Source organism: Pelecanus crispus, chromosome 5 (assembly GCF_030463565.1).
Source record: "Pelecanus crispus isolate bPelCri1 chromosome 5, bPelCri1.pri, whole genome shotgun sequence".
Taxonomy (NCBI): Eukaryota; Metazoa; Chordata; class Aves; order Pelecaniformes; family Pelecanidae; genus Pelecanus; species Pelecanus crispus.
In genome coordinates this window covers 77260824-77273279 of record NC_134647.1, presented here as the reverse complement: position 1 = coordinate 77273279, position 12456 = coordinate 77260824, and the positions used below count along the sequence as shown (strand labels likewise).

The 12456-nt window shown below is 38.6% G+C and overlaps 1 protein-coding gene across 1 annotated transcript in view; it reads left to right on the top strand.

Annotated features, from left to right (window-relative positions):
* Positions 1 to 12456, top strand: part of COL24A1 (collagen type XXIV alpha 1 chain) — a 171227-nt gene that overhangs the window by 67427 nt on the left and 91344 nt on the right. The window contains exons 15-20 of the mRNA XM_075711229.1: positions 1750 to 1803; positions 4358 to 4402; positions 9764 to 9817; positions 9909 to 9953; positions 10358 to 10411; positions 11045 to 11098. Of these exons, the coding sequence (XP_075567344.1) occupies positions 1750 to 1803; positions 4358 to 4402; positions 9764 to 9817; positions 9909 to 9953; positions 10358 to 10411; positions 11045 to 11098 (306 nt within the window). The remainder of the gene's footprint in view (positions 1 to 1749; positions 1804 to 4357; positions 4403 to 9763; positions 9818 to 9908; positions 9954 to 10357; positions 10412 to 11044; positions 11099 to 12456) is intronic.

The window sequence follows — 12456 nt, the reverse complement described above, 5'->3', positions numbered from 1 at the left end:
TTTCAGCATATTGTTCTAGCAGTGTGTATGCATATATATACACACATAAAAAGTTGCCTTAACTTTTGTAGAGTTTTGGTTTAAGTTATTACTAAAGCCAAGTATGTCTTAAGCAGTACTTAAACTATTTTGGTTTATGGTATGATTTTTCCACCTCCTTGCTGCAGTTTTATATCCTCTTCCTGACTGCTGTTCATATATTATTGTATGAAGATGCATATTGCCCATTCCATTAAGGAAAGACACTGCCATACTAAGTCCTGAGCTGGACAGCTATGTGGATGTCCTCCAAACAAGGCAGATTAAAAAGGCCAAATTAATTGTACCTTTGACCTGCAGCAGGTTTGAACACAGCCTTACAGAGGTGAAAGGTTAATGCCTCAAAGTACTGTTCCTGATACACAGGGAGGGATAAAAAGACATTCAAACATTTAAAAGACAAATAAGATTATTTCATGTAAAAATTATTGTAAGGATGGAATTTGTTCCTTTTCCCCATGGAGATGCAATAGTAATGCTCTTTCTTGAGGTCAATGCATCTCTCAGCTCAGTGCTTTAATATTGCGTGAGATTTTTCAGTTCCCAGAAAAGTTGCTTTCCTGTGAGTGTCTTAGCTTGGATTTTTTCCAGGCAGAATCCCTTTCCAGCTTGGTATTTTGCAGATTTTGTGATAGGCTCTGCCTTGGGCCTTACAATGTAATTAGGAAGGATGTTGACTTCTTTGTAGATCTGTGTTCCATCCTTTCTCGTAACTTTATACAGTGATAGGAATTATGAAAACATTTCATGGTGCTGCTTCAAACTAATAGCATGAGTTTGCTATTAGCTTTATGTGGCTCTTCCAGAGAAATAGTGAGATCTGCCTGGCAATAGTACACTGATAAAAATTAATTTAAGAAAAAAAACAGCCAAAAAAACCCCAAACAAGAACCAAACCGCTTTTCCCCAGCAACTCATGTGCTTCTGCAGTGGGCAACATGAGAAAGAAGCAAAACAATGTGTGAAATCCTGAGAGGAAACAAGAAAGGTTAGAGCCAGTAAAGTGGTGGATTTCCATTTCATTTTGCTTCTCAAGCAAGAAATGGAAATTCTGTTTCAAGCTTCGATGCTTGACTTGGCCAGTCGGGTTTCTCCCCTGTCCTGATAATCTAGTCTCTGAAGTCAAAACGCTGATAAAATGAATGAGGCTTTTCCATGTCTTGTTCGAGTTATTGTTTCAGTCTCTAGATGCAGACTAAGGCAAGTGTTCACATTGGTAAGGACGGTGTTGTGCCAGAAAGACAAAAAATTTGATTTCTAATGAACATGTGTCACACTGAGACTGCAACCATTAATATCTGAGGAAGAGCAAGGAGAGAACGTAAGACAGATGTTTTAGTGAATGCTGTAGGTAACAGGAAAAAATATTTGAAATAAAAATACTAAATAAGAATAGAGACTCCAAGCAAACAATTCAAGTAATACTTGTTTAATATTGCTCTTAAAACATTCATTCATCTGATTTTGCCCTATTCTTACATTGTGTATAGTTACCTCTTTTTTTGGTTGTGATTTTAGGAGACAAACAAATACCACTATTCTATTCATTTTAACTGTGCAGCTGAAACTTTCTGCTTCTCCCATTCCTCCATCTCTCTCCCTGAATCCACTTGCTGATGTCCTAATTTCTCATACCTATAGGAATTCAGTGTTCAGACCACCCTTCGTGTCTTAGGTAATAAAGAACAAGCATTGTCTCTTCTGCTTTAGGGTTTTCCAGGTGACTTTGGAAATAGAGGCCCCCCTGGTCCAGATGGGAATCCTGTAAGTATCAAATTGTGTGTTGATTAACATGGTAAAATCTGTAACACTCAATATTAACTCGCCTCCCAAATGGAAGGGAGACTTTTGCCTCAAAAGCAATGTCTTGAAGTCCACAGGAAAATTTTGGACTGTTACTTTTCCGTGGAAATTGCTAGGGTAGTACTGTAATAAGCAGTGGTATAAAAAAGAGAGAGAAAAGAACTAAAAAGCAGCTAAGAGAGCACAGTTTCCACTGCTGCATGTGTTGACTACCTTCAGAATCAGATGTCTTGCTGTCCTCATTGCATTACTGATGAATGTTTTGTCTTCAATGACTTTGCGTTGTTTATTTAAACCATTATTCTAAGATCACCTTAAGAAAATGGGATTCTGTATGCATGCCAAAATCCTAGCTTTCGTATGCTTATGCATTTGATAATTGATTTCATCCTTTGAACTGTTACTGAATGTAATTATGCTAGTATGTCTTTTAGTGCATTATAATCAGTATGATAACAGCTTTGTCCTTGGCAGCGTGTGCAGGCCAAAGTGTTCTCGCGGTATGGTATTCAAACTGTGGCACACTCACATCACTTCACTGGCTGCCCTCAAAGGAGCTTTGCTGTCTTGCTGTATTTGTAGGGAAACTCTGGCTGCAGACTCCAAACTCAGGTTTCCTTTGATATGAGAAACCAGTGGAAGGGCTTTGGGCCAGACAAGGGAACAGCATTAAGTGCTGGGCAAAAGAGCAGCTGATTTGAATCTGCTTTTATTATTGGATGCCCCTTTGGAAACTGCTGTCAGTTTGTGTCTAAATGTTTTTATGGTATGCACCAGTCAGCAGCTGGGCAGAGATGGTCTCCTTTTTGAAGGCCTGCCCTTTCCTGACATCAGTCTTAGAAACTTATTTTAGAAAAGCTTATATGAATTTTGCTGGTGTATTACTGACATTTGGTGTCAGCATTTTGGAACATAGGAAAAAATTATTTTGCATTTCTGGTCCCTGAGGCAAAGTTCCCCTTGTGGGAATGTCAGGTGATGTCAGTATGGTGCTTTTCATCTTGAAAGCCCTCTGAGGGGTTGTGAGTTTCACCAGCTGCTTTGCAAATGATATAAAAAGGTTAGTTCTTCCTTCCCCTCCTGGTACTCCCAAGTCTCCCTCCATTCCTGACAAAGCAGATATTGTCTTTCCACAAGATCTGCAGAACAACAGTACTTTAATAGAAACAAGCTCAGAAGGCCTGGATCTGAAATTACAGACTTGCACTTTACAAAGCAGCCTGTTTTAACGCAAGCATTTGCAAACAAGTTCCTTCTAATCTGCCAAGACAGCTGCTGATCTTGCTGCCTTCTCAGACAGGCAGCAGCCCCTCTCCCTTCCTCCCCCAAAACTCACCCTGCAGGGCATGTTCAGGCAAGGGGCCAGAGCTGCAGCTGCAGGGGGCTGCAATGCTAATGGGATATTTACAGTGCCTGTTCGTGAGCTGGCTGTGGAGAGCAGGGGCTGCCTGGGAGGCCTGTGGTGGCAGGAACTTGAAGGGAAGACATTTCTTCCCATGTGCTGACTTGACACTAATGACATTTGTCTCCATGCCTAGTTTCTTCTGCTTAACAGAGTAACGCCATCCTTCATTTCCACAACACCCTCTCACTTCTCTGAGAATGTCAGTCTCCTTGGAGGATGTTCATAGAGCATTCAACTTCTCCTGCAGTTAGTTTGGAGCAGGTTGGAGGAGGTGCATAGGCACCAGAGGAGGGAGGAGAGCATGAAGGTGTCCTCTGTGCCATGCCCAGCAGCCGTGGCCTGCTAGACAGCTTCAGAACGGGCTCAGATTTGCTTTCTAAATTCCCCTTCGCTGTGGGTGCCGATGGGCTGCAGTGAACCCTGTGTGTATGACATCCATTGAGTAGCAATTCCAAGGTGTCGGGGCAGCCTGCGAAGACCTGGAGGGCTACAACACCGCTTTCACACAGGGCAAAGAGACTTGGCAACTGTTTTCCGCGGTGTTCGGAATTTTAGCCTCTGAGTTAAAGTTGAGTGCAACAGAGGCGGTAGTAGAGTACCGTTGAACTTGTTACTTCTACATAAAATACAAATACTATAGTTTGTATCAAGAAATATTTTTTCATAAAGAGAGTGTTGCCTTTAATTTGCAAAGGTCTTCCTATGAACTGAGCTGGTGTTCTATTTATCTTTCAAAGGAATTGTAATAAATTCTCATGGTGGTTTTTTCCGCCCCCCCAAAAATTCCTTTTTCTTCTTCCCACTTTAAATATCATGGTAACAAATCTCATATTCCGTGGTAATGCAGGAATGATTTCATGATGCAAATATCTAATTATAAAAAATAAAATTATTAAAATAATTATAAAATAAAAAAATCTAAAGATCTAATTCCACAATCAGGGATTTTAATAAGCATGTTCATCTATGCAGTGATAAGCTGTCATTCTTCAGAAACTCTCTATAAAAATCCCAACTTACTCGCTTTGCAGATCACTTTTATTTATCTTATCATTGGGAACTTTTTAAAATGGTAAAATTCAGATAATCTAAAATTAATTTTCTTTGAAGGGAATTGTTGGTGGTGTTGGTCCTCCTGGATTTCCAGGACTAAGAGTGAGTACACTTTTATTACTTACTCTGGTATGGCTTCATTAGAATATTTGTCTTGTATGTTTGTGAAATAATAAAAACAAATATAAGAATCCAGGGATTTAAACAGATTTTGTTTTCGTTAACCATGATTTTAATTAAAATCACTCTACAAAACTGCTGTATGCTTATTTCTGATCTGGTGTGTCTGGGTTTTTTATTTGAAATAACCAAGTTTGCTAGTTTATACCCCTAAAGCCAGCATTACTTTTTGAAGAAGTGCATTACTTTTAAACATTTTAACATCCATAGCCCTCATTCATTCCATATATGGCTACCAAATTGTAAGCAGAATTAATTTCTAACCAAAATTACTTTATCTTGTATACAGTATCATATTCAAATTTTTTTAATGTTTTTAGAATAAGGTTGTGATGCTCATTATGGACTTGCAAGCTGTAGTTGTATAAATACAGTTACGCCAAAGAAACTCTGTGGCATGAATAAGTCCTACAGGAGGTGGGAGAGACTGATACTTACATACATTGTAGTCTTATTCCCTTGTTTTAAGTAATTCATGTGTTTACTGAGAGAGGACCTGGATTTGATTCTTGATGTTGGCTGAATCAAGGCTGGCTACCCAGCCATGTTCATAGTTCGTAACATGTGGGAGAAAATAGCATGTTTACACTTGAATTAAGAAAGCCATGATTGTCTCCAGTGGGTGTGTTGGTTTTTTTGGGTTTGGTTTGTTTTGGTTTTTTTTTTTTATATATCTGGAGATCTGAAACATTCTTGATAAGTTTGTTAGTTTAGACTGATGGTCATCTAACTTTTCCTTTGAAGTATGACAGTTGAGTTCCATTATTATCATTTTTTTAATGATATGTTCAGAACAAAAAATATTCCTGTAAGTCGCCCCTTGCTGCCTGATTGGGATTGTTATGGCATTGCTATAGTGAAGACACACAAGCTTGGTCAAGGAACCTCTGTGGCTTCCAGCCTTCATCATGCAAACATGACTCATTGTGTTCTTGTCAGTTTACATATTTGAGCCAGTTGAACAGCTCATGAGACTAGAGGTTGCACTCTTGAGAATTTGCTTTGAATTATAGTTTGCTTTTCTTTGTTACATGACCATCTTTGGAATTTTATCTCAAGGACTTTGACAATTGTACACATGTATCTAAGGTTTTTAAAAAAGCCTATATATCACTTCTAAAAAGATAGTGATTATTTTGACTAAAGCTTAGTCAGCAGTTTAGCCCTTCCTTGAATTCATGTGCATAAATGTTTGCATGGTCAAAGCTCTATTTGCCATGTTGCTGAGTTGCAGTCACTTACACAGAGAGATTGAGTGTCAATAAATTTTTGTGAAATACAGAAATTATTTTCAATCACCAGTCCAAAGCCTTTGCTACTTGTACATAGCTAAAATATAATCATAGTGAGAGCTATTTCTTGGGAAAAAAAAATTTACGGCGTATTTAGCTTTTGACCAGCATGAAGTCAATAACTGTTTTTCCTGTGAACTCCATTTGAGTGGCCTGCCATCTCTCGTTTATATGTGGGACTCTTTTGCACAGTTCCAGCTGTGTAAGAGCATTAATTATGTGCCCATATGCTCTACATAATTTGTATTCAAAGTTAAAGACAAGAAAGTAATGCCTAGAAACTAACATTTCTGTCTTCATTATGTGCAATTACTAAGCTGATTCTTCCTGTGTATAGTTCTTAGTTTCACAACGTGACAATCTGGAACAGGACTTTTACAGAGAGTGCACTGATATTCACATCTTTTGTTGGATTAAGAGTCTGATCCCCAGAACTGTTGGAAACTTTACATCATCTGCTGCAGCTCCATTTGACTGCAAGGAATTAGGGGTCTTTTACGGAGCAGAGAGCTCCTCTGATCCTTACACTTGCGTGTGTGTGTGTGTAGCTGAGGTATATGTACATATGCTGAAAAACAATGACATTTTTGGAGGCAGAAATAATATTGCAAATGAGCTTCTGGTCTTAATAGAGTTTAGTACTTTGGATGACAAATGTGTGAACAAAAATATGTATGGACAAGCGCTTATGATGTAGAAATGCAGCTCCGTAAAGGCAGGGTCATTGTACATCCTTCTGACAGCTTAATAGATCTTAGGGATATATTAGGGTGTTTTTAAAGGTGTCTTCTTTTATTTAGCCAAGACACATTAGCATTGCTGCTCAGGGACAGTTAACGCTCCGTGGTTGATAAGACCTTACTGGTACAGTAAGATTTTGCAGTTGAGGAAAACGGCCCAGCAATGTTTCCTCCAGATTTCTGAACACCCTTTGGAAGGTTCCAAAGCATCAGCAAATCTAATTGTGGTTTGGAAATAAGGTTGCAAGATGGCTAGAGAGGACTTCAGTATCTAGTGGCATGAGTCTGTTGTGGGTACTAACACGGTGTATAGACATCATCACTAAAATTACTATTATGCACTCCTCTGTGTCTCTGCATTACATCATACTAGTTACTCCAGTAAGATAACTGGAAAAGCTGTGCTTTGTTCCAGAGTTTCTTTACAAGGGACCGTTGCACTCTTTAAACCATAGCAGAATTTCACCAAGACCCCAGGGGAATTTCAGGTGACCCCAGCATCCCCAAGTACAGCCTGTGTGGTGCAGCCCTGTTCCTTGATGACACCTGCTCTCCAAAAGGGTTTGTGCACCCTGGTCTCTGTTTTCGCATGGCCCTTATTCAGGCAGATGCTAGTGGTCATCCAAAACTGAGACACCTCAATGTTTGTTCTAAAACACTTAGTCAATTATACCACATTATACTATTACAAGATGCAATATTGAACATGAGATTAAATATGTTATTCTTTCAGAAACCAAGAGCATAAATTCAAGTAGCTTGTCCAGTCTAGCTGTATGCAGTGTCAAGAGCTAATTATATTTTTGTGTTTGTTCATGAGAACAACGGCAAAGTGAGCAGCATCAGTAGGCTGAGTCCAAGAATTCCATCCTTCCATGATTTTTTCAATATACAATGCTGTTGCCAAGTGCAGAGTTTTGGCTGGCTGAGCAGTCTGTCAAGATTTGCAAGGTCATGAGTTTTAATAAGATGAAGGCCTTCAGAAAATTTACGACTACGGTTGTCAGAGCTAGCTTTTCTTTTTACATTTTTTTTTGTTGTTGTTTAAAAAAAAAAAAAACAACCCTAATACTAGGAAGCATTAGTTTTCCTTTTCGGGTATCTTATCTTTTTGACAGGTAAAAGCAATTTGGTTTTAGTTTCACTTGTCGCATAGAAATGGTGGAAAAGGTATGCTTTATGTAGATGAAGTAATTTTTGTTTTCTATCAGCAAGTTTTAACCAAACTGATAAGCATGCATTAACACATAGCAAGGCTGTTGTAGGTGGAAGACTATTTAAAAAACTAACAGACTTACTAATTCAACCCTTTTCTTATCAGTGAGATAATTTTTCAGTTTTATTTTTGTGTAGTTCCAGTTCTTTGCTGTTAATTCATCCAGTAGCTCTGGAGGCTGTGACAGGAGTTTAATCAACCTGATTTTGTAAAGCTCTTTTGGAACTTCTTCCCACTGCTTTTGTCAGCTAAATTTCCTAGCTCAGCATCCCTCTGGGATTTTTCAACCAATACTATTGTTACCGTAAGTATGTATTTCAACATACAGTATCATTAATACAGAAATGCCTTGCTGAACTAGAATATATAGCCCAAGTAAGAGGCAGCAATGTAAATAATTTATCTTGGCATCAGCTAACATGACAGAATATATCATTTAAGCAGTCATGGAAAGCTAAAGCAATATAGAGTGGCAATTTTCCTGGGAGATTTACCAAGCACCCATGAGATGCGAAGTCCCCAGTCTTCCTTTTTCTTCAGTGAGCCATGAGTCTGATGATGGCTGCAGAAGAATGGTTTTGCTAACATTGCTGAAAGAGTCTCCAGAGAATAGTGAATGTGTGCTGAACTGGAAATCAGTAGGTGTCCATCTCATTTTTTCCATGTCACTCTCGGCAAGTGGCAAAAGATTTCTGTATTCGTATTTGTTGCTAGATTCTTGCATAGCCACAGAGGTATAATGCTGCCTTTTTTTTTTTCCCCAGAGATAGAATAGGCAGAAAGTAGATAGACTTTTCCCTCTTTAATATACCTTTAGCTATTGCTAAATCATTTCTTATGTTTATGTTGCCATCTTTTATTAATATTATTGCTGTTGCTGTGTCGATCTTTTAAGAGTCTTAATTTTTTTTCATTTCTGGTTCATTTTTTCTTTTTTGTAATAAAACTGTCCATTTAAATCCCAGAAAGGAGAGATGTAGTAAGGGCTTTGAAGGTAGATGGGAACAGAAAAAGTTAGCATGCCCATCAGAACTTAGGTTAAGTTTGCACACTTGGTATTTTGTAAGTATCTCATCTCTTGTGTTTTTTTAACTTGTAGAATTCACTGAGAGATGAGAAATCCTACTAAAAGTCACTTTTTATGGCACTAAACATGGTAGGATAATTCCTTTAAGCCAAATTAAGGTGCTGGAGCGTGTTCAGAGAAGGGCAACAAGGCTGGTGAAGGGTCTAGAGAACAGGCCTTATGAGGAGCAGCTGAGGGAACTGGGGTTGTTTAGCCTAGAGAAGAGGAGGCTGAGGGGAGACCTTATCGCTCTCTACAACTACCTGAAAGGAGGGTGTAGTGAGGTGGGTGTTGGTCTCTTCTCCCATGTAGTTAGCGATAGGATGAGAGGAAATGGGCTTAAGCTGCGCCAGGGGAGGTTTAGGTTGGAAATTAGGAAAAATTTCTTTACGGAAAGGGTGGTCAAGAATTGGAACAGGAACCAGAGAGGTGGTGGAGTCACCATCCCTGGAGGCGTTCAAGAAATGGGTAGATGTGGCACTTGGGGACATGGTTTAGTCTAGTCTACCCTTGATTGGTTTAGAGTGGACTTGGTAGTGTAGGTTAATGGTTGGACTGGATGATCTTAAAGGTCTTTTCCAACCTAAACGATTCTATGATTCTAAATTCAATGCTTACAGAGTAGTCATGTCATGTAACCCTAAGGACAGAGGGAATAGCCACAGAACGTGCAACTGCAGTGCAGAAGAAAGCTTCCTTATTCTCCATTGCCTAATGCACTGCTATCTTCTCTTGAATACCTAATCTACAGGAAAAGAGGGAATTTTGGTTTCTTGTGTTTCTGCTGATGTGGTTGGGAACTATACAGTTGGGACTTATAATATGGATACTTTTTTCCCCAAGAAATTAGCCTGAAAAAGATTTTGTTTTCTCTCTGTAGTACAGAAAATGTCACATTCTGTTACCAGTCTTTAAGTTACTCCATTTCATCAAATGTTTACTGCAGTCACCTTACTTGCTGTCTCGTAGGGAGGCATTGGGCCAGCAGGACCAAGCGGACCATCAGGAATTCCAGGGCCCACGGTATAGTGCTAAACGATCCCACAGCCCAGTGCCTATGCTGCTTTCCAAATTATAGACAAACACTAGGGTTTTGTTTTCTTCACTTTAATAGGGTTTCCGAGGAAGTGTGGGACAGCCTGGAATGAAAGGTGATAAGGTGATTTAAATATTTCCATTATCTTAGAGATACATAGTTCTTTCAGACTCCTTTCATTAAATCTTGAGCAGAGTTATGTAGTTGACAAAGCCTTCCCTTTTTCCTTTTGATTTCTTTTCTCTTCTGACTTTTATTTTTTAAAATTACTTCAGTCTCACTGTCTGGTACTTTAGACAAACTTACTGCTGGACAGAGCACTTACTACTGGGCATAACAATATCCAGGGCTGCATCTATTGGGTTTCCTGGAGGGGGTGCTTCAGTGCAACATCTTGCATTGTCATTCAAAGATCTGTGTAATTTTAAATACTAAATATTGAATTAATCTTTCTCATTCTCTAATTCTGATAACTACCCCATTTTAAGCCATATACATATGTCTGTATAAAATACTATGTTGTTTAGGGTGAACGTGGCCTTGCAGGAGAGCCAGGAGACCAGGGTTACCCAGGAGACAAGGTAATTCATAATTACATTGTTTTACAAAATTGTCCTATTTCAGCAACTTCGTCAGGCTTCTGAGTCTCTTAAAATGCAAGAAGTCAGTTGCATAAAAGTAGAATGTAGTAGTAAAGTTACTGAATACCACTGAATTACTATATTATTAAGAAATGCTGTGCTACTTAAAACTTAGTTATGGAAAGTAGTGAACAAAGACAAGTAAAGGGCATGGGCAGAATTCTGGCTGCCGTGTGTTCGGAGATGCATCAAACAAGAGAAGAATTATGGTATGATCTGAAACCTGTTAAGAAACTGTTGTAAAAGATATTTTTCCCTTGAACCTTGAGGTTCATCTGCAGCTCACCTGGACCAGCTGTGGTTAGCAGCAGCACATGGTCTGGCATGCTCCTTCATATCGTGAAACTGAGATAAATAGGTATGTTCTTTCCTATTTGGCTAGTACATCAGAAGTCAGTGAAATAGCACATCCTGTGAGAACTCTTTTGATGAAAGTTGAATGTTAGAAGACATTTCTCATCCTGCTGAATTGTTTCGAAGCCTGTTTCAGGTGGCAAAGTGTAGCAATCTTGTTGCTTCCAACATAACACAACAATACATTTTCATGTGTATTTAATAGCTTTCTTTTTTCAGGGTGCTCTTGGTTTACCAGGACCCCCAGGGATCAGAGGAAAGCCAGGACCCCCAGTAAGTTTACACATCATTTTTTGTTCTCAATATGTCACTATATGTTGTTATATTTGATACTTCTTTGTATCTTATGTTCACACTGCATGTAGTCCTCTAGAAGCTACCTAGTTCAAAATGCACAAAGAATAAGGTCTAAGCCGCTTTTATTTCTAGCGACTGGTTAGTGACTAAGTCAGATCCTAACTTGTGAGATTTATTACAGAGATCAGTATATGTGTCAGATTTTAACACGGGAGTGCTTAGGATATTAGGTGTTCTTTGACAGTCACTTAGTGGAGGAATAGACATGTTGGTAACGTTTGAAACAAATCCACTGAGAGCTTTGGGAGCTGCCAAGACGACCATTTGGGCTAGCTGGATTTGGAGAGAGTGTGGGAAATCCCATTAATAATGGCCAGTCATTTCTCATAGGGATGGGAGTAGTTGTGAATTCCAGTATTTACTGATTTTTAGCAATTTTAAAGGCATCCATGCAGTGCTGCCACTTCTGCTGGGTTTGTAAATGCTGAGGCAGAAAAGGCATTGCACAGGGTTACTTGGCTTTTTCATCACCTGTTTTTAGCACTACTATCTGCCTGTTTTTGGTATATAATTAAAAGCTGCCAATACTTAATGCTGTTGAAGAATTAATCACTCCAGTCTCAATTTTCTTATGTGCAATCAAGCCACTATCTGATAAACCTGCTTAGACCTCATGAATGTCATAGGCCCTCAAACTTCATAAAAAATACTTTCTTTGTCCCAGAGAATTTATAATATAAACACTAATCCTCCAAAAACCTTATACAAATTTGCTTAAGCTTAGATGGGAAGACTCAGATTTTTTGCCTTTAAAGATATAAGCATTTTCACTTAAAGATAAGCATGTGGATTAGCCCATTCCTGAACAGTTGTGGATTTTAAGCACAAACTGAATGTGACCAACTTCTTGACTTATGTTAAGATATGAGACCTCGGTCCTGCAAGTAATAAAATGTTTAACTTTGTAGAATACATTTACAATAAAATCATTTATGTTAAAAATTAAAAAACAGATTTTCCACGTCGGGCTTTAATTTTGCTCAAGGAACACCTAGTTATGGCAGCAGCAGCAGCAAACTTTTAAAAATGTGGAATAACAGATATAATTTAGATAAGTATTTTGGTCAGATTTTAGGTGTGTTGGTGTTTGTATGTAACGGAGTCACTATAACATGTAGACAGGACCTAATTTTACTATTATTAATCACAAAACTGTCATTTCTTTGGCCATGAGTGGATACTTAAACTATATAGGTAAGTATGTAAAACTATATCCATCACAGTTACTCCCTGGCCTTTTAAATAATATGTAGCTTTTATTGTGCAAACAGCTA